At 42.9% G+C, this 26325-nt stretch overlaps 1 protein-coding gene across 1 annotated transcript in view; it reads left to right on the top strand.

The window, feature by feature from the left end:
* NAV2 (neuron navigator 2) overlaps positions 1 to 26325 on the top strand; it is a 203079-nt gene that overhangs the window by 45456 nt on the left and 131298 nt on the right. Inside the window, exons 2-4 of the mRNA XM_059475385.1 lie at positions 8592 to 8709; positions 12368 to 12420; positions 25838 to 25910. Of these exons, the coding sequence (XP_059331368.1) occupies positions 8592 to 8709; positions 12368 to 12420; positions 25838 to 25910 (244 nt within the window). The remainder of the gene's footprint in view (positions 1 to 8591; positions 8710 to 12367; positions 12421 to 25837; positions 25911 to 26325) is intronic.

Genomic DNA, 26325 nt, shown 5'->3' with positions numbered 1-26325 from the left:
GTGCCTTTTGGAAAACCAACAGTGAAATGTCAGACATCCATCCTTCAGCCTGGCCAGAGGGGAGTGAGGCAGCCGGCGCTTCTCACCTTGGCACCATCGGCTGAGTTATTGTTTTTAATATAAAGAGTTCCAGCCAAGCATCTCTCAAGTGCCAGTTCAATGTGTTTTTAAGGAACGCCAGCAGCAGTGGTCAGGCCATGGAATTGGGGCTGACTTGCACATGGTGGGGTCTTGCCAGAGGGCAGGCAGCCCTTGCTGCACCAGGTCCTGTGTGTCCCTTCCAGGTCTCACTCAGCCTGATGCTTTTTAGTTTGCAATTTGTGATGGATAGAACCTTCAAATATGCTCTGAAGGTCTAAAAAGAGGTGTACCTGGTGGTTTTTGTCATGCAAAATCTTGGGTTCCCTTTCAGAGCATGAATTTCCATAGATTTTAGAAGCATTTGCAGCAAGGGGATTGTCTCTGTAGTAGGTAAAAAGCCTCCTGGTTGTGTAAAAAACCCCAAACAACCCAAAACAACAACAAAACAAAACAGTCAAGCAAAACCCCAACGATTTCTTTAATCATTCTTTTAACGCCTGCAGAGTCCAACACAAAAGACCTGCCACACTTTATTCTTGCTGTAAATAGCTTTGATATGATAAAATATACAGATCCTGTTTGAAATTGATGCCAAACATTGGCTCTCTGTGTTAGACACCGAGAGAAGGGAGCAGTGGGGTGTACGGGAAGAGTTGCAGGAGGGGTGGGATTTGTCAAGTTTGACTGTGTCAGAAATCTGAGCGCTGTGCATGCGTGTCTCCAGCTAAAATTAACCACCCAAGCTTCACATGCCAGCATATATATAATCATTTAACTGTGGAGCCCTTGAGAAGAGCAAGCTGGACTCCAGCAGATATATCCACGTTAAATATGCCAATAAGTAGTATGAGCTTCCAGGTCCCTGTTCGTGGGAGAAGTAAATTTTCCTGTGACCATTATAAAACAGTAAGCAGCTCTTGGCTCCTGGATCGTGGCAGTGATGCTGTTGAACAGTAACTAACTTCAGCATTAGAAGTGTTATTTTGGGTTTTTTTTTTTTTTTCCTTCTGCAGCTTCTTAGGATGTTCTGTGGTTTCTCTTCAGAGTAGATATGTATCACCATTCCAGATAAGCCCTCTTCTCTTGCTGTTTGTGTGTGGTAGTAGATGTAAATGTGTATATGTTGTGTATGAGAACTGTGATATTTGAAAATAACTTGCTGTGCACTTCAGGTGACTTTAGAAAACACTGAAAAAAAAAACAGTGCATTTGCTGCTTTTGTTCTCTGGGGTAGATGATAATTTGTTGGTGTGAGATGAGTTCAGCTGTTTCACTGCAGCCAGATGTGACTGGGAGTGGGTTTTGCCCATCAGCTCAGCAAACTGAACTCTGTTTCACTTTGGGATCGGCGAAGGAATCGCTGCAGGTGTGAGTGCAATCTCATTTATCCATGGCGGTTTTTGCAAGGGGGAATCAGAGAGTGGCACCTGCTTGGCACGGTGTGTGTGGCTCCAGCTTGACAGGGGTTTGTGTGTGTGGCAAACGTGGGTGGATAATGGGAGCATTGAGGGTGCAGGATGCCAGCACAATCGCTGTCCTTGCTTCACCTTGGAGGCTGCTCCACAGGAAATTGCTGCTCTGGTGAGAAATAGCCAGCCCTCTGTGCAGGCAGCACCTGTCAGTGACAGGCTTCAGGAACTGCAACTGGGGTGAAAAAAGGGAATTCTCTCTTTTGCTCCTCTTTTATATTAAATGTAGTGAAATATTCAGTGGGCAAAGAGAAGGAAAGGTGCCAGCTGGGCAATTGAAAGCACGATGCTTGTTAAGTATCCACCAAAGATTTGCTCCAAACACACTCAGTGCCTGCTCTGAAGTGTGCATAGTCCAAGGCTCTATTCCTGGAAAGGTTGCAGGCCTACTAAAATTGAGCATATGCTTGGCTCTGTGTGCTGTGAGTCAGCCCATGGCTTTTGAATAGTAGTCATATGCATGAGAAAAGCCCTCCTCAGCTGGGAATAAGGCTTTAAAGAGAGAGAAATAAGTAGTCCCAGTGGTGTTTAAATTATCCATTTATCTATTTAACTTCCAAAGGCTAATTTATGTACACAAGTGTCCAGTAAGATGTAATATTCAGAAGAATATCCCCACCAGCTGGGTAATAATTCAGAGCAGTTGCAACAAACACTTGCACATCTGAATAGCATGAATAATTTAGTTGGGTTGCCTTAAGAAATTTTAAAAAAGAAGCAGAGTTATCGCTGTTTCCCAGAAATGTGGGAATTGCAGATGGTTGTAGCTCAATTCTCCAGAGTTGATGGTAACTCCAAAGTTCCAGCATTTTGGGTAATTGAGAGCACTGGCATCATGTTAGATACTAATTAGTGGGTCTATGTGCATATGTGTGTGACAGCTCTGTTTAGGGGTTGCAAATCATAGAACCAGAGAGTGCTTTGGGGTGGAAGGGACCTTAAAGATGATCTCATTGCACCCCCTGCCATGGGCAGGGACACTTCCACCAGAGCAGTCGCTCAAAGCCCATCCAGCCTGCTGTCCATAGGGGACATTGCAGGAGGGCAGTTCTGCTGTCTCACCTGCCTGCTGAGCGGAATCCACCTGCAATCCCAAAGCCCATCACTGCCTCAGACTCGGAGTTTGCTGTGGTTCCCTCCCTTTGTTAGCTGGCTTTGGTGCCAAGCTGCTTGGGAGGATTGAGTGAACAAAGCTGCAGCCCTCCATCCCGGCTTTCCAGATGTTTGCAGTGTTTGGGCCAGGGAGGAGAAGTGATTCAGTGCTTGCCTCGTGTGTCCTTTCCTTCTGGGCTGGGGGGCACGGGGGATCCAAGGGCACCCCTAAGGACAGCGTGTGTTTGCTTTGAGCCCTGCTGTGCTCAGACCCTCATCCTGAAAGAAAAGGAGCAGACAGAGCTCTTTGCTCAAAGCCCACTAACACCTTAACGTTATCACAGAGAAATGGGGTTATTTATGCTGTGTTATTTTTAAGCATTTGTTTTGCAAGAATTTATATTGAGGAAAAAACCATGACACGGTGTTTTTGGATGGCAGTGCAAAATTTAGTTCATTCTGGAGGAGTCAGCATATTACCCTTTTAGTGGGATTTGTGTCTTGGTACAGATGTATAGATAGAGACTTCTGCAGGGTTTAAGAACCATTTAGGGGCAACTAAGGCCACAAATTGTAAGAAAACTTTGAGAAAAAAATTATGAAAAATGCTGTTAAACTTGATTTTTGATTTTTTTTTTTTTTTTTACCATTTGCTTCCTTGTTGTCCTTTTGCCAGTAACTCAGCAAAATATTGTCAGGGCCATCATCTCTGTGCCCTTTCAAAATAGCCATTATCCTTCCAGTGCTTCCTTGGAGCCAGAGGTGCTTCAGAGGGATGAGTTTTCAGCCAAACCTTTGGCTCTCTCTGTTTGGCTCTGGGCTTTGCAGTGTGGTATCTGATAATGAGATCCCTGTGTTGGACTGTGGCATGGATCAGCGTGAGGCTGCACTTAGTGTTGCCAGTCAAAAATTGGTGTTTTATGACTCCACATGTGCAATCCCCGTGGCACTGGGCAGCAGTGAGTGTCTGTGGGGCTTTTCCAAACCCCCACAGTGTTGTAAGGGCTGCAGGCATTCCCCTTGGGCCAGCTCAGTGTGTTGTGGCTATTTTTAGGTTTTGGGGTGGTTTTGTTTCCCCTGTGAAGGTCAGCAGGCAGCGTGGTTTGGCTAGCAGCAGCACAGGCACTGCATTGTGGTGGCTCTTCTGGAATGGGAGCTCATCAGTGTGACTAACCCTGCTATTCAATCATGAAAAAGGCCTTGCTCGGCTCTAATTATGCTGCATGATGTCAAAAAGATACTCTTCAGCTGTTACCAGATTCATGAGAGCCTGATTCATGATAATTATTGGGAGAAAACAATCAGAGTCTGATTAGTTCAGAACTGACATGGTAAGGGAAGGAGAGAAAGATTTGAAAATTTACTTGGGCATTGATTATAATTAGATTTGTGTGTGTGTGGAAATGAGAAACAATGAAGATATGCAGGCATATTTTCTACTTGCGTGGAAGAGAGACATTCTTTTCAAGCAGAATCCTTTGCTTTTCATGCGTGTATTTCAGAATACTGACCCACAGGCAGAAACATCAGGTAGTTTCCATTTAAAGGAGACCCTGGGGTACTGGGAATAGCTGGCACGTTACCTAATTGCAGTCCCAGGGATATATTGGGTCTCTAAAGGATCTGCCTGGATTCATTGATTCTCTAAAGGATCTGCCTGGATTCATTGCTGCTGTGGCTTTATCCACGGTTTCTAGGGTGCTTCTCTCATCTGAATTGTGCTTTAAAGAAGCAGCTGTGGGCTAAGGAAAGGGCAGTGGGGAGAAACCCCACTAAATTTCAGCATTCTTCACTCTTGTTGATGGAAGGCAGTGTTCAGGCCTTTATCTTTACAGACAGATTTCAAAATCTTTAGAATATGGATTCTTTTTTCCCCACACCTTGGTGTTTTTTGTGCTACATTTTAGTGTTTTAGCTGTAACTCCTTATGTACTGAATATTTCCAAAATTGTTACTTCACTGTAATGCTCCTATTTCAAAATCTGGTGGATCAAAGGGGCAGAGAAAAAGTGAGAAGAAAAAGATCTTTCACATAAGTTTTTAATTTGTTCCCAGAAAATTGGATTCCTAAGATCATACACTACAGAGGGAGAAAAAGCTACCAAACAGCTGAGTCCACCTTCAACAAAAGCTGAGTTAAACATTAACCTGCCCTGGACACCAAGAGCTGCTTATGGTGATAATGCCCAAATCACCATGTTCACTTGATTTTACTAACCAGAGTAAAGGAGCTGCCTCCAGTGAGTGGTTTTGATACTTTGTGAAATCCCTGGGAAGTTTTACACCCCCGTACTGGTGTGTATAATAAGGCAATGTCTCCTGGGTTGTAGTGGGTTGAATATTTCTTATCAAGATTTGTATATTTTTAATTAGACAACTGTTCAGGTAATTTTCATGTGAATATTCAAAAATACCTGAGGAACACTCATAATTGATATGCAGAGATAGGGAAATAGAAAGTTTCTCAGCAGTGTTTTCTTACTTCTTTTATTATTGTTTTTCCAATTATTTGCCTGGTTTTGAGTATTTCAAAACACTGTGTGCTTTGAAACGTATTTCATGTGTCTAGAAATAGCAGCCATTGTGCAATGATTTTTTCCACTTGTTTGTATGGAAAAGGAAAAGAAACATTAGAAATCTATTTGTGTAGTACATTACAAAGACTTGTAACAAACAGGTTTCAAAAACATCCTGGAAAGTTTCAGTTATTAGCTTAATATATGCCATAAAAACCAGTGGTGACCACAAGGAGCTACTACAATTAGCCTGGGTAATACTGTATGCCTAGGAATGGTTCAGAGATTGCAAATATAAAGCCTAGGCAGTTAAAAAACAATAATTTGCATGTTACACATATTGCAAAATATTGTTGTGTGGTAACATTTTTCAGAGAAACACAGGTTTATTATATCTGTGACATGCTCTCCTAATCAGCTAGTGGAATGAAAGAATATTCCACACCCTTAAATACCCCAGAAACAAATAGTTCCTCCATACTGGTGTGCATTTCATAATGAGCATGAAAGCTCTGTTTGCAGCAGGCTGACTTCAGTACCCAAAGTGAGGTTTACAAGAATGATTTGCTAGCAGAGGGAATTTCTCTGTGTGTTATCATAGGCAGTGAATCAGGCTGCAGGTATTTCGGGTTTTTCAAGTTGTCCCCTTTACCAGGAGGAATTCAGGGATTTCTTTGATGCAGTTCTGTTGGAATGTATGAATGTAAGAACATAATGAATATAAGATCTGGTGTTGCTGGGTGCAGCAGGAATTAGGGCAGCAGGAAGCAGGTACAGCACAGCAGTTTGGCAATGCCAGCCGAGCATTCTCATCCTGTTATTTGACTTAAAAATCAATCCTAACTGGCTCTCGAGGTCTTGCTGTGATTTTAGGCTCTGCCAGGAGGGGTCTGCTGCTGTTCTGGCTGTAGGGCTGATCCCAGGATTTGTCTGACTGCATCGTGGAAGTGATCCAGGATGGAACCGATGCACTGAAGTATAATCTTAACTTTTCTGAAAGCCCTTCAGTGATAAATTAGGACATGCATTGCAGCCTTCCCATTAAAGGAAACATGGTTATTGTGTTTGATAAATTCCTTGTCAGCTGAATTGAAGGGATGGTGTGGGGTGTTGGACCCTTGCACTTGCAAAGTAAATGGTTTATAAGCTGTTTCCTCATATGTCTTCACTCCTAGATAAGAAAGCTAAAACCATGTGGCAGAAAAGTAGGTTAAGTCAACCCCAGTTCCTTGAAGTCATTGAATCTTCTAAAATATTTTCCTGTTATGGAAAATGTGTTCTTCTAAAAGGAGCTAAGGAACACCATGTCTGGTTTGTGCAGCAATGTGGGTTTTTTGCCCCTTTTCTTGTTCAGCTGGGGAAATCACTGCTGTGTACTCAGCCTTTATTTCATTGAGATGTTTTTCAGCTCTGGGGGTGTTTTTCATGGGGGTGTTTCAGTGTTTTTTTCTGTTCAAGCCATGATGCTGTTGGCATAGGAAATGCACATCCTGTTGCTCTGAAGGGGAAAGTGAAGGATAGATGGTGGAAAACAGGGGCATATCTTTCAGGTATTAAGTGATTTGTTCATGGCTGCTACCAGTTGTGTTTTACAGGTTAAAAAAACCCACAAATGAACACTTGATAACAAAAACTAGACTATAGTCTATGAAGACTATAACAAAAACCTCAGTTCTTCATTTTATCACATTAACATTCTATCACCAATGCAAGAGGAGTATGAAATTACAATTCTTGTATTACATCCAGGTTGCTCTGTCTTGTGGCAAATGCTTGCCCCCTAGACTTGGTAAAAAGCTGGCTTTTGGTTCCTGTGAGAGAGGACATCACCACCACACTGGAAATGTGTTGTGGTGTTGGGTCCCCAGGACGAGGTGGGAGATGAGAATTTGACTCCGAGTTCTCAGAAGGCTGATTTGTTATTTTATGATATTACATGATATGATATGATACTATATGAGATTATATTAAATGCTATTATATGCTATATTATATTATATAGCATATCATATCATATCATATTGTATCAGATAATATAATATAATGTAATATATATTATATCATATATTATAGTATTTAATATGATATTATATTATTCATAGTATATGAAAATTATGTACTAAAACTATACTATAAGAGAAAGGGGACATCAGAAGGCTGAAACAAGAATGATAAGAAAAACCTGTGACAGGCTCAGAGAGTCCAACACAGGTGGCTGTGATTGGCCATTAATTAAAAACATGCTGGGTAAACAAGTCTCGAAATCACATTCCAGAGCAGCAAAACAGGGAGAAGCTGAAGCTTCCCAAGAGAAGAAATCCTGGTGAAGGGATTTTCAGACAATATCACGGTGACAGAATTGCAAGGCTGGATGGAGATGCTCCTGGAATGAGGAGCTGTGGGTCAGTAAGGGAGAGGATCATTTGTAGGGTCTGTGAGGGTTGGGATGGCTGGTGCTCCAGGAAGCACATGGAATCACATCTGCTTGCTGATAGGCTGGCTTGGGATGAATGTGTTCCCAATATTCTAGACACTCTTCAGAGTACGGGTGAACATTAATATTTTTATATTCAAAAGGTAAAATCCTGGTATTTAATTGTTTTTAGCCTATTTTTTGGGAACATAATAGGTAATTTTACAAAATCTTAATTCAGAATATTGTCCTGTGCAAAGAATAGTGTTATTTAATTCGTAATTAATAATTTAGCTTCTTTTTATAACCTAGCATGAAAAGTTTTTATAGGTTTTCTGGAGATCTTGAATAAGTTGTGCTGGCATATGATGAGCAGTACTTAATGCAAATTAAAGAGAGATTTTGGCTGCTTGGTGTGCTTAGTTTTCAGGTAACACATTTTGAAATAAATTCCAACAGCTGGAAGTTTGCATAATAGATTAAAAGTGATTCAATGGGCCTGTTTAACCTGTGAGATGGAATTTATTAAAATTGGTGGGTATTTAGGACCTTTAAAGGTTTCTTTGGTAATACAATGAAGGAGTTTCCTCACAGTGAAACTGCTGTATGGCTAATATCTACCAGAAGCTTTTTTGGGAAAAGAACCTTTAAAACTATCTCAATAACAGCTATGAAGAAAAAAGCTTGGGTGGAAATTGAAATCTCTTGTGCACACTCAGTGCTGCTGTAGAATATTCCAGTGACTCCTGGTGGTCCATTCAAGCTGTAACATGTCCAGGGGCTCACTGTCATCTGCCTTGGGCTTTGATGTCAGGTTGCTGAATAAAAAAGTCCATATTGCAGTAAGCTGAACACTTGATCTGCACAAAGCCTTGAGTTTTAATGCTGTTGGCTTGTTTAGAAGAGGGGAAAGAAGAAGGCAGTGGTCTGAAAGCAGCCTTTTGGATACTGGGAGAAATAAAGACTTCTTATTTTTCAGGTTGAGTAACAGTTTGTTTGTGTTTATCTGTCTCCTAACAGATTTATACGGATTGGGCTAATCACTATCTGGCAAAATCTGGGCACAAGAGATTGATAAAAGATCTGCAGCAAGATGTGACTGATGGAGTCCTGCTGGCTGAAATAATCCAAGTTGTAGGTGAGTGACTTTCTGTGCTTGTGCCAAGCATCCTCCAGCTTGGTGAGACAATCCCTGTTTTTATCTTCCACGCTAACACAGAGTGCATGGGGGGCTATCCATCACATTGCATGGAATTATGTGGATCATTTTCCTTCAGAGGCTTTGGTAATTAATTTGAAAAAGCCTTGTCTTGTAGTGGAAAAATATTGGATGTTGCTAATAAGATCTCCTGACACAGCAGGGTTACTCCACATGGCTGAATGATAGAAAAAACAACTCAGGAGATTTTTTTTTTCTGCTAGGATGCTGTTAGCCCTCGCTATTTCTAATACTTCTTGGGTACTGGTCTGACTATAATTCACAGTGATACTGCCTCCTGTGTTTAACCTCCTGCCTCCAGTTGGATTTGGGAGATCCATATATACAACTGGGAAAGGAGAGAGGGTGTAATTTTTGTGTGGCAGAAAAAGAAATGTTTCATAACGAGTTTTCAGATGAGGAAAATCACTTACCATTAAGACAAATCTCAAGTGCAGGCTCAGTTATTTTATCCAAAGCCTTTATTTCTCTTAAATTAGTGCATTAATGCTCGTGGATAATGAAAGTTCTGCATATTGTCCCTCTTCCCTTGGGCCTGGATCCTTCATTAGTTCCTTCAGAGGCTCATCCATCTGGGGCTGCCACAGAGCACATGCATGGGCCAGTGGAGATGGATGGAATGGGAAAGCTGCTAATGGCAATTAGGACAGCCATTGTTGGGAGCAAACAGACAGATCTGAGATGCAAATTAAGGAGCAGGACATCAGTGCATGCATATTTATTGTGTGTGTTTGAGGGGCTGTGAGGGAGCTGCTCCTGGGTTTGAGGTAGGGATCTGCAGGCCCTGTTCTGGGATGACACTGAAACATCTTCCAGTGATTCCACTGGGATATGTTAGAGAAGATTTTGTCTCTTTGCTGTAGGGCAGCACTGCGTCTCAGCAGCATTGTAGAGCTGAGGTGTAAAAACAGGCCATGGATTAATTGATGATTGTGTGTTGACAGGCATTCACTTGGAACAATGCTGCTTCCTACATCCCTTTCCTTTAATAGGAAGAGGTTTTGGAAACCCAGGAGCAGTTAGGTGCTGATTCCTTTCATGCCTGTCTGGCTGCCCTGCCTTAACACAGTTGTAGGAAACTTCTGCATGAGAACATGTGTGCAAGAATCCACCATCAAAATGTGGACTTGGTTCCTTCTACCAAATATTCAAATGTAGCTCTTTGAGTACTGACTTGTGAAAACCCCTATGAAATTCAAATTATTCCCTCTAAAATACATAACCAGTTACTGCTTTGATCACCTTTGCAGGGTTTTTCTTTGGTCATTTTTATAGCTGCCTTTTGGCTAATATTTAAGATAAGGTCTACAAGGTTTCAAAAGTTGAAGTATGAGGGGAAGGATTTCTTTATGAAGAACCTTTTTCATGTGGAAGAAAGGTCATATTTAAACATTCTGAGTTTAATCCAGCAAATTAATAGTGCAGAAAAGTAATTTGTTTCTGCTGTGTATGGCCTTTAGGCAGCTGCATCTCATTGTCACAAAGATGAGGAGGGCTTTCTGGTGTAGAAGCAGCTTTTTCTGTAGCCTGCAAAATCCAAACTTTTTTCCTAACCACACAGTAAGAAAGCTTTGATATGCAGTGCAGGAGGGGGTTTTAATGTTATGGTGTGCTATGTGCAGTGGCAGCTATTTGCAAGTCAATTAAAATGCATTCACATCATGCTGGTTCATTTCAGTTCAAAATTTATGAGCCTGTAAAAGAATATGTAAGTCCTACATGCCTTAGTAATGCCATATAAACATAGCAGCTGTGTTTAAATCCATGAAGGGAGACACTGGGTGTGACCTGGGTTCCTGGAGGTGTCTCTGTACATGTGTCCCAAACACCTGACACCTCCTTCACAAGTTCCTTGGTCTGCTTTCAAGTAGCTGTGAATGGTGCCAATTTATAGCAGTGCAGCTATCAATTTTTAAAATGTTATAAACTTACTACTACGAGATGGGAGCACAGGACTTGGAAAATGGGATTTAGTGAATTAATCTTTGTTTCTGTATGGCCAAATCTGAGATGGCATTCCTGGGAGCAGCGTGTGCTTTTCATGTGTGGAGGCTGATGGAGCACACTGTGGAGAACACTGTGAATTCAGTCTCTCTCAGATCAGCATCAATTTCTCATTGCGTTGTGTGCTGTGCCATGGGTGTGTAAAATGGGAGCTATCAGGCAAGAGTGAAGCTGTGTTACTGCTTTGTTTCCCATGGCTCTGACTGCCACTGGAATATTGTGCCAAATGTGGTCCTCCTGACAGAGGGGATCCATGGAGTGGATGGAGTTCTGCCTGGTGTCCTGAGAATACAGGAACAAAATACAGCTTTTAATGCAAGAATCAAATGAGGTGGCAGTGCCTGCCTTTATTACAGTGAAAAAGCTGTGGGAAACTGAACTTTGGTTCTAACTGGTCCTTCAGACTCAAAGACAAAGGTCATTTCAGCATCCAAGGCTGAAAGGTGAAACAGAGCAAACTCAGACTCTGAGGCAAAGATTGTCCACCTCAGGGATTTCATTGTTTTACCTCTGACCTTAAAGATGGAAACTGTGCTCTTCTAAAGAGGCAAACTCTACTCTTCTGCTCTTTGGCAGGTTGGGGTAGCACGTGAGCCATGGTCAAGAATCTTGAAAAGTTGTTCCATGATTTGTGCTTTAAAAAAGAAAGAAAAAAAAATTAGTATTGATCATAAATTTGCCATTTGGGTTTAAAACCTGCGTTCGCCGTGCAAGCAAACCACGTGCCATGCTAACATCTCTGCATGTGCAGTGCTCACTTTTGCAGCCAGCCGTGGTTCAGCCTGCAGAGCTCACCGACACCTTTCCTGCAGTGTAAAGGTGTTCCCTGTCGCTGTGCTGGGCTCTCAGAGCAGTTGGCTCCTGCTCTGAAACTGTACAAGCCTGCAGAGCTCACTGACACCTTTGCTGCAGTGTAGAGGAGTTCCCTGTCACTGTGCTGGGGCTCTCAGAGTTCCCTGTCACTGTGCTGGGCTCTCAGAGCAGTTGGTTTCACAAGCCTGCAGAGCTCACTGACACCTTTCCTGCAGTGTAAAGGTGTTCCCTGTCACTGTGCTGGGGCTCTCAGAGCAGTTGGCTCCTGCTCTGAAACTGTACAAGCCTGCAGAGCTCACTGACACCTTTGCTGCAGTGTAGAGGAGTTCCCTGTCACTGTGCTGGGGCTCTCAGAGCAGTTGGTTTCACAAGCCTGCAGAGCTCACTGACACCTTTCCTGCAGTGTAAAGGTGTTCCCTGTCACTGTGCTGGGGCTCTCAGAGCAGTTGGTTTCACAAGGCTGCAGAGCTCACCGACACCTTTCCTGCAGTGTAAAGTTGTTCCCTGTCGCTGTGCTGGGCTCTCAGAGCAGTTGGCTCCTGCCCCAGCTGTCTCTGGAGGCACAGCCCATAGAGAACTCCAGCTGCTTTTTTCTTTTTGTGGCTCTCAGTGTTTCGCACGTTCACTTGGCCTGGACGGCTACAATCCAAAACCCCTCCACTGAGCTGGCAGCAGGTGCTCAAGAAGTCATTGGAATAAATGCCCTTGGTTTAGGTTTTTTGCTTTATTGCCTCTTTTTTTTTTTTTTTTTTCCTTTCAGCAAATGAAAAGATTGAAGACATCAATGGCTGCCCAAAGAATAGGTCTCAAATGGTGAGTAGTAAAGTGGTTTGTGTGTGAGTGGCTGAGTGACAGTCTCAGACTTCAATGTCTGAGACTTTTAGTAACAATTTTTAATTAATTTTTCACAGTAGTGGACTAAAAGTATAATCTTCAGAACATAAATATTACAGTTCTTGCCCTGTTGTACTCCACAGCAGTTGGATCAGGCCTTATAATATATCACATATTTACAATTGAGATTATTTTTACATTGCTACTTTATATTTCTGAAATATCACATAATTAAACAGAAATATATAGAAATAATTAGGTATTTGAAAGTATGATTAAGAGTTTCTGTATCTTTTGAAATGAAACTAAGTAAATGAGCAGTATGAATGAAATGAAAAAATTTCATTAGATTCCAGGTGCAATTTGTTGACAGGTAGGAAGTTGGTTTGTATCTTGCTTGTATTTAATATTCGAACCTGGAGAACCAAAAATCAGTTCCAGGAAAATTAAAAGTATAATAATACCTCAGGAGTGTATTTGCTGTGAGTATTGCTGAAACTAAAGGTATAGCAGAATTTTATGAAGAACACAAATAATAAAAAACTTGTTTTTAAAATACATTTAAATGAAAAGTTTTTAAAATTTATGATACAGAATGAAGTAGCCTTGTTTGAAGTATCTTGAGAAAAAGTAATTTTGCAACATAAATTCTATTGTCTTGCTTTGGCATTGCAAGTGCTTGCTTTGGGACACTTGGGTATCTGTTCTCTGTGGGAAACTTTTAATGTCTTTTTATTTTTATGAGTGTTCCTGTCTGTCCCTACCTCCATGCCTTCAGCATGAGCATGGCCACTCATGCAGTAAAATGAAATCAAGATTTAGGGAGAGCTTGACATCCTAAGTCAAAACTCACACTGTTCTTCTCTTCTCTCTTGGCTGTTTGCTTGGAAGTTATCAATCTTGTTGAAAGCATGGAGCAAGCACTCTGTAGAAAGCAAACCATCAGGAAGATTTATCATTGCTCCTTTCTGCTGCTTTGAACAGGGCGGTTGCTATTCTCACTGTGGCCACAGCAGCTGTCTGGAGTATAAATAATGAGGAAATTTTGACAATTACTATAATGTTCCACAAGCGTGTCTCAAGACCTGAATTTCATTCAGGACCAGAGTCTGTAACCAACTCCAGGACGTTGCAGCTAAAAAAGTCACTTCAAGTCATTATTCTGAATGAGGAGAAAGTGCTGCTCTGTTGGGTAGAGGGATGCATGTTGCTTATGAAAGCTGGCTCAAGTTGTAGCCAGAGGCATGCAGGGGGCATGTGCTGGTCAGGAATGCTGGGCAGGGCTGGAAGCACACATTTGGTCTGTGCTGCCTCCTCTGATGTTGCTCCACTTGCTCGTTCAGGAGGCTGCAGTGGGTGGGACTGACCCCCCACTCATCAGCCCTGCAGTTTTCCTCATGTGAGAAAAATGAGAATTATGCTTGTGGCTTGCTTTTATCAGTCAGGTGCACATGGTTACAGAGCTCTTTGTGGTCTGACTGTAAAAAAGAGTGTTGTTTCCCAGAGGAGCTGTGGCTGCTCCATCCCTGGTAGTGTTCAAGGCTGGCTTGGAGAAACATGGGGTAGTGAAAGATGTAACCAGAAGATCTTTGAGGATGCTTCCAACCCAAATCATTCCAGGATTCTTCCAAGGCAGAACATAGGAATCCTCATGGGGTGGTGTTGGTGCAGTAGTTACCTGCAGTGTTTAGGGAGACAGGACAGACATGTTGCAGAGCATGTTTTAGGTACAGCAGTCTTCATCCTTTGCATTTCAGTGCACTCTGTTAATACAGCTTACAGGGCCCTGCAGCATGTGGAAGCTGGTGTTTGTGTCTGGTAGCTCTGGCTCAGAGAGGTGGCAGAGGCAAGGCCCTCCAGACCCTTGGGTAATATCCTCTCCTTTTTCAAATGAATCTTTCAGTTCCAAGTGTCCATATCCATATCAGAGTGCTTGAAAGGTGAGCAGCACAGATGAGAAGATTTGGGGGGGATGTAAAAAAAAATAGCATCAATGAATGGAGATTTAACTTTGCTCATTGTATAGGAATCCAGCAGATCTCAGAGGGAAGGAAGCCTTCTACCATCCCCTTTTCCCTTTGCAGAGTGACACACGTGAGCTGAGCTGTGAAGAATCAGCTCACTCCCTGCCAGGTGTATCAGCTTAGAGAGCTGGACCAGACCTGTGCCTTCCCCAGTCCATCCAAGGACGTGGGGAAAGCAGTGTGTTCACTGGCATGTGGCACAGTGCCAGGCTGGTGGTGCCCAGCCTGAGGGAGCTCTCTGCAGAGCCAGACCTGGCCCCTCTGCCTCGTTCCCTGGGTTGGAGAGCATCAGGCAAATTGGCCCAAACCGAGCATCAGGGACAGCTTGGGTCTGTCAGGCTCCAAGCCAGTGCTAATAAGCCTTGGAAAGTGAAGTTCAGCACTGCAGAACCATGTGGGACCATCAGTGCTTATCAGCCTTGTCCCAGTGCCAGAAATGACATGACAAGGACCCCACTGGCTCCATGAAAAATCACTTAGGTGAGAACCTGTCCTCCCATCATCATCCTGTCTGGGTTGTTCTGCTGAGGGGAGTATCCCTGTCTTCCTTTGCTCCAGATAAGAGTTGGCTGCCTTTTCTATAATCCATTATACACTATTCTATAGCTCTTCCTCTGCATAAAATCTGTTTCAGGGCTTTTTTTCCCCCCAATCCTCTATATTTTCATGCTGTGGATATTTGTCTAAACAAAAGCCTGCAATTCTGGTGATTGGTTTCAGCTGCATGCAGAAAATACTGTGGGTAAGAGAGGATGTGCTTGTATGGAGCACAGGCCCTGGGACCAAGAATATTTGGAGAGCATTTCAGCATTTGGGTTTAAAAAAAAAAACCAGAAAATGTTGACGTAGTCCTTGATAACTGGGTGAAGGTCAATAAATCAGGGCCAGTTTTCTCTCCTGCACACTTCTGAAAAGAAGACTTAGGTGAATAAACCTGAGTAGGGCTATCTCTGCTAATATGGTTTGTTTATAGAAAAACAGAGATATTTTCCCTTTTTTTTCTTATTTGCTTCTTGTTTAGGGCATGTTTTTAGAGTTTAACTTGTGGCATCTTGCAGATTATGGGAGGTTAGTACCTGCCCTCCCAGGTATTGCAGATTATTCTTACTCATGTGGGTGCCTTTGCAAGTGCTGAATGTTACCTCTTGTAAAAGGGTTCATACCACTTACATTTGTAAAGTGATGAACAGAACCCAAAGTGTATGAGCTGCCTATGCTACATTATATATGTATGAATATTACAAAGCTGAAACGTGCTGAAAGGAAGAGAGTTGGAGAACCTGTGGGTGGATACACCAGACTTTCATCTCCCCATGTCTGGGGAAGCTGTGGGACACCCAGGACAAGAGTTTGGAGCAGCAGAAAGGCTTAACAAACACCACAGCACCTCCTATAAATAGGGCAGGAAATTACTGTGGTTCGCCTGTGGGCTGGGGCTTGGGCTTTCATATTTTCCAGGATCACTTTGTGTCTGTAAGTGTGTGTTCTCAAACAGCAAAAGGGAGGTGTTTATTTTTTTAATGTGTTGACAGGAAGTTTTTAGGAGTCATCTCTTTCTGGTGCAGATACCAAGCCGTGGTGGTAAACTGATATCACTCAGCCTTCCTACTGCTGCTTGTCCTGCAAACAAAGGACCTTGTGCTGACTGCAATGTGCATCAGAGCCAGCACTTCTTCCCAAGAACTGGATGGAAGTTGCGATGAAGGTCGTGTTTTCAGTACAATACCTTAGTTTTCAAGGAAACCTTGCTTCCAGTGATGGGAATTTGACTATTATTTGAATATTGGACTGATTTCTTGTGCTCTGATGATGAGCTGTTTTGTAATGTGTGCGACACCTAAGGAACAGTTTGTATGGAAATTTTCCAACATGGTGAGGACCTTGGTTTTGACTTGAACACCACTGTTGGAGAAGGGCATTCACTCCCCTCCTCAGTGTGATCCCTGCCAGGTCCATACATTATTTTTTTTATTCTTGAAAGAGCATAGATGTTGAAATCTCCATTACTAAGTAGTTTGTATGGCATGTGTCATCCATATTTCTGTGTTCTTTTTCTCAAGAGCACTTTAATTAATTGATGTAATGGGTGTGAGTGCTGCCATGGTGTGGCTCATGCTTACAGGAGATAGCTGGGCTCACACATTCATGGTTGGGAGGAATAATATGAGCTGAAACCATCTGCATGACCTGAGCGTGTGTGTGTGTGTAATATCCGCTAAGGGAGGGAGCTGCTGTGTTATGTACAAATAACTAAAAGTAGCTGCTGTATTTAAAAAAAAATAATTGTTGCGTGTTTTCTCATGGAAAACAATTCCATCTCTGCTCTTCGAGAGCAGGCACCCACTGTAACCTGCTGCTCTGAAAGTTGGGGGCAGTTTTATACACCAGTGCTGCCCAAGCATCGCCATAGGAAGGTGCAGTGAATCTGCCAGTAAATCTGTTGCTCCAGCCCCCCTGAGTCCCACAGCCAAGGAGCGCTCTGCTGCTGCTGGGGCATGTGCTGCTAATTCAGGGCAGCAGCCCCGCTGCAAGATCAAAGGCATCACAAGCATGCTTTTGCTCTGTGAATTCCTGGCGCAGGATTTTTGTATCCCAGGGGTTAAATATAGAAAAACGTGTATTTTCAAGTAATCCAACTCCAAGTCTGAGCAAATGTAGTCAAAGGGAACTTCCCCATCATCTGAGCCTTCCCCCACTTTGCCTGGGGAGCTGGTAACTCACCAGGAGCACATGTTTGGGAATTTGATTGGGTTTGATGCTACTATGGTAGCTCATGGTGTCCTCTGGCCCTAACCTGTGGTGCACCCAGCTGAAGGGTTTCTGTTGGTCATCTATGAGCCCTTGTTGTGATGCAGACAAGAATGATTTACTGCAGAGGAGATCTGCCAGGGTGTTTGTACTTAGCTGTCCTTCAGCCTCGGTTTCTGTGACTCTTTCTCCAAGATGAGATTGATTTTACTGACTCTGTGTTTCCCAGATACCCAGGCTGTTGTTGTGCTGCCGTGCTGCCCATTTGTGCATGGTTATCAGGGAGACAGGTGTGGTTAGGTCAGAGGTTTCTGTGCTGCAGAGCTTGCAGCCCAAATAAACCACGAGCCCCCCATTGGGCCCCCATCATCGTACACAGGAAATCACAGGATAATTGGAGCTGGACCAGCTCAGGAAACACCAATGTGCACATCTCCCTGCCATGAGACACGGCAGTGTCACCTAGCAGAGGTTTGTTTCATTCTGGAAGGGATGGCTCCCAGAGCTCTGTGTGCCTGTGGGGATGGGTGATAAGGCAGTGTGATAAGGCCTCCTGCACTGGATGGGTGTGTGGGGTGCCTTTGGGGACACTGCTGCTGACACTCTCATTTCATGAAGGATCACCTTCGTGGTCCCCAGTGGGCTGCTCTCAAATCTTCACCCTTCACAGTGATGCAAGAATTTGTGCATCATCTGTCTCTGAAACAGTGTGAGGTTCAGCAAAGAGCAACAAAGTAATTTTTATTGTAAAAATGCAATGTACAAGCTTCAGTATAAAGACAGAATTAGATTCTGTTTGATCATTTATGTCACAGTTAAATGGAATTACTGCATTTTGAATACTTATGGTTCTGCCCACCCTGTATTCATGAAACAGCAAATGGATTGACGGGCAGGATCACTCCACATGTGTATATGGGGGTGTCTGTGGCTTCCACTTCTATATTTACACCTACACCAAAGTCTGGAAGCAACATTAACATCATTTTCTGCCATGACCATTGCTGATATAAAATTATTACGTTAATGTACCTTTTATGCAATACTTCGCAAACACACAGCTTCTTATTGTGCTTGGCAAAAATGGGGAAAACTGTGAAATCGTGGTTGAGAACCTTTTCTAACTAACAAGAAAAAGTTTGGTTGATTTGAGGACAGGTAGAAGTAAAAATTAATTTATTATTCTCCTTTAGCTTGGTGCTGAAGGATTGAGATTGTATGGAAATTACTTCTTCTGCCTGGGTGTTTCTTTTATGGGAGATGCAGTGATAAGCTCTTCACTGTGGCATATCTGTGAAAACAGATCATAGCTGTCACAAAGAATTCAACAGTCCAGAGAAAGAAACTTTTTGTGTCTGTGTCCTGTCACAGATCTTTCATTTGCAGCCATTGCTTGTACAGTGTAATGAGTGATAATGGTTGTTTTAATTAGCTGTTCCTTGGTGGTAGTGCATATCCAGAGCATTTTGTTCTTCTGGGTTTTGTGCAGAGCTATTTTTACACACACAAGTGGTATTATTGCACTTGTTCTGGGCAGTTATGCAGGGGAATTTCAGTAGGAGATACTACCCAGGTGCAAGGAAGGAGGGGGCACATGTGTGTTGGTGGCCCTGGAACAAATAAATCCCTTGGGAACAGGTGAGGCTGGGAGCCCAGGGCTGCAGGCACAGGAATGCCAGTGGGGAGGGAGCTCAGTGCTGGGAATGGGCTCTGGCCACAGCTCCTGCCCAGGGACCCTTCAGGAATGAACAACTGTCCGAGCCTGCATTGCAGGAGGTGCTTTCTGAACCACTTTCATTAAATTCTGGATTCCTGCTGCAAGTTCAAGTTACTGATACACAGAGCCTTCAGCATCTGAGCTGGTGTTTGAGGACAGAGCAGCCTGCCCTTGGTGCACTGGTGGTGTTGGTGTCAGTCCTTCCTTCTGAGCATTTCTGGAAAATATTGGTTTGTGTAAATTTCAAGGGTCTTTTAGGAAGAAGTCCACCTTTGCTAGATATTGGTGTCATTTTAGATTGAATCACAGAATGATGAAATTGTTTGGGTTGAAGGGATTGTGACGACCACCTGGCTCCCACCCCCCTGCCATGGGCAGGGACACCTCCCACTGTCCCAGGCTGCTCCCAGCCCTGTCCAGCCTGGCCTGGGACACTGCCAGGGATCCAGGGGCAGCCCCAGCTGCTGTGGGCAATCAGCACCCTCACAGGGAAGGATTCCTTCCTAATGTCTGATCTAAACCTGCTCTCTCCCAGTTTAAAGCCATTCCCCCTTTCCCAGTTGCACAGAACAGAACTTGTAGCCTGGCAGCCCCAGATGGAAAAGGGTCTTCCATGGGCAGCCAGGAAGGTGGGAATAATGCATCCATGGGAGTCACTGCTGTCCTAATGATGGGCTTCTTGAGCACAGCCATGGCTTCTCCCCAGCTCTTCCTCTTCTCAGTACACAGGGACAGAGATTCAGTGCCAAGAAATACAGTTATTGTGGTATGTGCTAAAATACTGTCAAGAGAGTTTCATCTGTGTCCTAAATTGATGATTCTCCAGAGGCGGGATTCTTTGTTGATACTTGTTTTGCAAAGTTGTTGCTTGATCATAATTTAGAACATCTCACAAACCCAAATTCACAAATTATCCACTTTAACTTTTCAAAGGTCTGATTCTGAAGAGCTAATCAAAAAATAACCTTTTCAAGAATATTTTTCGAAGAAAATGCTCTTTACTTTTGTTTTTCCCCATAGGAAAATGTCAGTTTTAAATAAATAAACGTAAAAAAGCAAACCTGAAAGAAAGCTGAGTGAATCAGGAGCATTTCTACCACCCTCCATGTGTCTGTCCCTGAGCAGGTCAGCTTTGGCAAACCAGGGAGTTGCCCTGGATGGCCTGAATCCATGCACAGCACCCAGTGCCCCTTGGATGCCCTTTGTTGTCATCAGGAATTTGGCCAGTGTGAAGCTCTGTGGGGTTTGCTGCCCTCATTTCTATTCACACTGGGCATGTTGGGAGGGAATGTTGAGTATTTGTCCCATTATTTCTGCAGGAAGAGCTGCAAACGAAGGATAGCAAAGGTTTTACCAGGGTCAAAGAGAAGAGGATGCATGAGATGAGGGTTAAGCTGGTTCTCCAGCTTTAGACTAATGCCCAAACTCTCCTTGTCTTTAAAAACCCAAAGTATGGCAGTTTTAAGAGAACACTCAACTCTTCATGTATATTTGAGCAGATTTTTTTTCCTGTGGGTATATCTGCCACAACGTGGCTTCAGAATACAGACTAGCTTCATTTACCATTTTATTTTATTTTATTTTTAATTTTATTTTATATTTCTTTTTATTTTATTTTTAAGGTACCCACCAAGTTCTGTCAAAATCCTGCAACTTAATTTTGGGAGACATTTTTATCCAAGTAGGCAGGAGCAGCAGATGAACGCTGGGAGCGATGTATTATTTTCTTTTTAAAAAGATACATTTTGAATGGGATAACTGCTAATGAAGATTTATTTTAAACAGAGCAATAAGAGTTAGTATTTCTATCCTTCTGGGACAAATGGAATTTGCAATTCTGCTTTGGTGTTTTTTTATATATAATTATATTTAGGAAATAGAGGAAATGAGATGTTATTGCAATGGAGAGCCCTTCCTCCCCCAAAACTCCAGGATTCTAAGAATTGTCAGTGTAATGACTTAAGATTTTAAGGCTCTTTCTAAACTATTGGATATAAAATATGAGGGTAAATGCCTTATTCAAAAGTACAGACAAGGAATAAATTCTGTCCTAAGGAACAGCTTGTGTTTCTTAGGCTATTTCCTTGTTTCTGCACTGTATGTGAAGTCAGCTGGAATATTGCATAAAGGTTTGAGAGACCTTAAAAACTTCCATGTGAATTCATTCTTTTTTCTTTTGAAAATTAATATACTACACATAAATTTGAGCCATGACCAGTGCTTATGAGGCTGCATAAGCACTGGTTTCAGTATTAGAAGTGAGTTTTCTGGATAAGCTCATCAAAACTCCCCATTTATCACGATAAAAGTTGGGAGCAGAGGTCTTGCATCACAATATGAGAAACCTCCCCTGGTTTGCAAGTGAAGGAGCCTACAACGAATTTAATTCTGTAGTATATTAATTTTTTGTTTAGAAAAACACCCGTGTCTGTGCCAGGGGCAGCTCTAGTTATCCTTCAGCTTGTGTGTTGGACAGACAGCTTTGGCTGGGGCTGTGTCCATACTCAGATTTTGTCTGAGATATTCAGTGTTCCACACGTCAGTGCCCACCTGTGGCTCTCCATTTATAGGCTACAGGATGGGGATATTTTGGCTTGGGGTTTTTTTAAATTTGTTTCTGGCATATCCTGTTCTGCTCATACAGGCCAGGGCATGTTTCCTCTCCAGCACTGGCAAGAATAGAAATTGAAACTGCTGCACAAGGTCTGGTGTGATTATCTGGTCCTGGGCAGTTCTCCATGTGCAGCACTCGGCCATGATGCCTCCTGTTCCCACCTTGTCAGGTTATTCATGTCAAGAGGGAGTTTTCAGGTGGCTTTTCCTTCTCTGAATATGAGAATGATGGTACTTGATACGTTATGTCTGAGCAGAAATTGAATTTCACAGCCTTGTTGCAGTTTGCTTTCCTCATAATCTCCTAATTAAAAGGAAGCAGGAGGAGGAGCCCCAGAGGCTGCCAGCCCCTCTGGTGTGGGCTCTGCTGTCCTTGGTTGGCATTTAGGGACATTTCAGAATGAATACCCATCATAAAAGAATGTGGGACTGATAGCACATGTTGATAGTAGATTACTCCTGAAATAGTTTAAATGTGATGATCTAAAATTGCAAGTTAATTTGAATATTTTGTCTGGGAGGTTTAATAAGGCTTAGTTTGGGATACCCCAGTAATGTTTCTGAGTGGGATAATCACTGTGGGTGGCTGTGCTTGGTTTTCCTTCTTTTGCACAGCTTTCCCCTATTTTGGGTAGGCAGGGATTGAGAGCATCCAGCTGCCATCTTTCCTGCTTTGCTTCTGCTGTGTTAAACGTTGCTGACAAAGCAAATGAGAAATCAGAATTGTTGGCCAAAAAAAACAATTGTAGCTCACAGTGCAACAGAAAATATCCACTCCCCTTTGGCAAATCTGGTCGTTTCACATCTGCTTAAAGGGTTTCAGCAATATGGACTTGGCAGAAAAGGGGCCTGTAGAGTCTGGGTGATGATTTGCTGCTGAATGCTGTGATTACAGGCAGGCAACTGTACTTTAACTGTACTTTGTGTTGGGAGTCACCAGGATGCAGAGTCTTTGGGGTTTTGCTTACAATCATAGAATGGTTTGGGTTTAAAGACCCTCTTGTTCCAATCCCCTGCCATGGGCAGGAACACCTTTCACTGTCCCAGGTGCTCCAAGCCCTGTCCAGCCTGAACAATTCCAGGGGTGGAGCAGCCACAGTTCTGTGCCAGAGCCTCACCACCCTCACAGGGAAGAATTTTTTCCTACCATCTACCTGAGATCTGTCCAGAAACTTCACTTCTATCCTACGCGCATCTAAATTGTCTAATTATCATGGCTTGCTTGTCTCCAGCTCTGTCTGCACTGGGATCATGTTTCTCCATAAAACAATATTTTTGAATTATTAGTAGTTAATACAGCAGAGGCCAGGGCAGGAATTCTTCTTTGGAGCTTTTATGAGTGAAATTCATGACATGTAGCATTGCTGGGAAGTCATCTCTTCAAACAGCAACAGGATTAGACTAATTCAGCCAAGTCAGGGTTCTTGACTCAGCCATTGTTGGGTGGGAAGGACCTTGAATTCTTACCAGCAGTAAATTTTGATAATTTCAGCCACAGTCCTGCATTCAGTGTTCCACTTCGTTTTTGGATTTTTCTCCTTTTCTTCTGTTTTCCTTTTCGAGCTCTATTTTTCCTTCAAAATCAACCAATTCCTCTCATTCCTGCCATGCTGCCATGTAATGTTAGTATCACAGACATTGTATAAATCTTAGACAGTCATTATATTTTTCAGGTTTTTATATATTTTTATTTATATCTTTTAGTTTTATTCTTTTATTCTTTTAGTGAATTTCACGTGTGCAGTGCTGTACATCCCCCAGGATCTTCTCCTAGTTCTTTATTTTCTGAATGTGAAGGGTGTAGCTTTGCACATCGCTGTTACTCCCACTTTGTTATGTCATGCCCAATGAGATTAGGGTGTTTTCCATACCAGTAGAGCCCATACCACCAAGAGCCCCTGTTCCTCACAGCTTTTAGCCAGGAATTACCACTGGTGTGGCAAGGCATCCATCTGACCTTTTGTATGGCAGTGAGGTTCCAGGTTGCTCAGCCGATGGTTCAGATACAGACCTGTGATGGAGAGCCATCCATCAGTCTGAGCATGGGAGTGATTTACCTAAATTCAGTGGCCACAGTGCTCAGAAAAACTGGGGGGTTGTGCCACAGGAGAAATAGAATTGTTTTAAAGGGGACTCCTTGAATCTGAAGAGGATGAGATTAGGACATCACCGAAGATTGCTGTATAGCACCAAGAATGAGGACGTGGATGAGGAGCTCACTACCCAGATGTGAATCCTAATCTTGTGCCTCACTTTGTCCTGAAAGAGAGTTTATCAAAGGTGAGGGGACTGGGAAGAGAAGCAGGCAGAGCAGGACTGAGAGAGCTGCTGCAGATCTGGAGTGAGGGTGAGATATTGCTTATCTTTAGTCACTAACCTGCTGGTTTGGAGAGGAGGCATCTACCACAGCTGTGGAAGTCTGGAAGTGTTCTTGGAATGATGCAGCTTGTTAAGTGCAAGTAGTAGGAATGGATTGATCCTTTTATGTGGTGTTTATTCTTGAAAAGGTGAACTTTGGTTTTCTAGCCAAGTTGCCAATCACCTCAATAAAAGAGCCGTGTTGGAAACTTGAAAGGCTTGTTGAGTACTGAAGAAGGAAATGGGTCAATTGGCTGTTGGATCATACTGAACTGTGGATAAATGAACCTTTGAACTGCACCCTGCTTCAAGCCTTAAGGTCTGAGCAGTACAGGAAATGTGTTCTTTGGTCCCTCTCTGGCTTTTGGAGTATATGATTTACTCAAAGTGTGCTATATACTTTGTGTACTTTATATTATATCTCAAAGTATAATGAGGTTGATAAAAGTGTTTCTAATTGTTGAAATCACAGTTCAGCAATGCCAATAACTTAACCTCTACCCCTGATAGGAGAAAATGTTTTTATTGTTATAGTTAAAGACAATAAATTAATGTGCCCTGAGAGAAGTCCATGTGAGAGGTTTCCTGGCAGCTTCCCTGGTCCTTTTTTATTACTTTGAGAAGGACAAGGAGCTCAGGTCAGTGCTGGGAGCTCAAGTTCTAAACTGTTGCCTTGGCCCTCAGCTGTGTATTTTTTTGAGGGCAGGCAGGAGCTGCTAGGGCAGCTGGATTTTTCATGTTTCCTTTTGATGTCTCGTGGTCCACAGAATAAAGGTAGTTATGTGAGACCAAGGTTGGGGCTTGGTGTCTGTCTCCTTCCTTATCCATATGGTGGATGCAGTGTTTGGTTGCAATGTTTAAAGGAATTAATAAATTAATGTTTGAGACATGTTCAGACACAAATACTTATTTTTATCACTTGCTGGTTACCATGGTTAAATAAAAGAATTGCTCAACAGTATCATCCAAGAGTTTTTGGTGTAACTGCACACAAAACATGGTATTTCCTCAAATGCTCCTTGCAGCCCCTCGAGGTGTCCAAGCTCAGGCGTTTGCATGGAAGTGCTTTGGGCTGGGCTGGGGGCTGGCATCTCCCTGCATCTCCTGGTTATGGCAGCAGAGCTTCAGTGGGAGCTTGGTGGGAAATCAGGTGTGAGGCTGCTCCAAGATTCTTACTGTAATGTTGAGATGGAGTGGAAAACATTCGTGACTCATTCAGCCCCTCTGGAGTTCACTTTCTTAGGTAGGTTTGAGTCCAGTCTGTGTGTAGCAAGGGCTGTGTAAAGCACCCGACAGGCAGAGCTGTTGGGCATGAGTCCCTGCCTGATGAAAGCTGATTTGTCCCATGAAGGCTGTGCCCATTGTCCACCTGTGTGAGGGGCAGGAGGTGCCCTCAGGAATGCCCAGCCTGGCCTGGTGCTCCTGCCTTGCGGGGAATGCCGCAGGGAATGTGCTCTGCATTCCAGTTTCCAGTTACAGCTCTTGTGTTCAGCTCCTGCTGGGGCTGGAAACTTCTGCCAGCTGCCAGCTTCAGAGCAAGTGGCAGTCTGCCTCCTCCAACAAACGGCCTCCATGTTTATTTTTGGTTTCGTGTTTGTTGCGCTTGTTGTAGGTTACGAATCCTGGCGCGGAGCATCCTTGACCCTCGCGTAAGAAACTGGGGCTGGAGCTAACCTGCTTCGTGCAGATGCAAATAACAGAAAGCCCTGACCCATGGAACAGCCAGTTTATAATCAATGCAATAATCCATTTAGGGCCTCAGTAACTGAGAGAGTTTCATACTATGGTTTCCACATCACGAGCAAAGGGACTTTTTTATGGGATGCAAAGACTGAGCGCACTCAAGGGTGGCGGTGGATGGGAGTAAATAGTTATTACAATGCTTTTTCTTTTCGTGTCTCCTTTTTTCCTGTTTGTTTTGTTTGTTCTTGAACAGATTGAGAACATAGATGCGTGCCTGAGTTTCCTGGCTGCTAAGGGGATAAACATCCAGGGGCTGTCAGCAGAAGGTGAGTCCATTGGCTGGTTAGGATTCCATGGTAAATGAGGAACCTGAATTGCTACCTGTGATTGCAACTAGAACATAGAGTGTAATGGAAGATTAATAAGGTCCATTTAAATTTCTGACAATCTTTATTTCTTTTTTCCCCATCTCAGTTTGAAAGGTAGATAAAATATGTGTCTAATTTCTAATCAGCTTACTTGTAAAAGTAATCATTGAGACCAAATTAGAGTTTAGTCACTTCTTCACTACTTTCTGTTGAAAACCAGAAATTTCTTATCTCAGTTCTATAATTTGCACATTGATCAGCATATATTTTACAGATATAAGTGAACTGCTGTCAGTTGTTTGCCTTTTCAGAGAAAAAATTTATTTCCTTATTCTTCAATTATTCTTTTACCTGAACAACCATCCTGTTTCCT

This window comes from Ammospiza nelsoni, chromosome 6, assembly GCF_027579445.1.
Source record: "Ammospiza nelsoni isolate bAmmNel1 chromosome 6, bAmmNel1.pri, whole genome shotgun sequence".
Taxonomy (NCBI): domain Eukaryota; kingdom Metazoa; phylum Chordata; class Aves; order Passeriformes; family Passerellidae; genus Ammospiza; species Ammospiza nelsoni.
The sequence above is the reverse complement of the archived record's forward strand: the minus strand, read 5'-3'. Positions and strand labels throughout refer to the sequence as shown.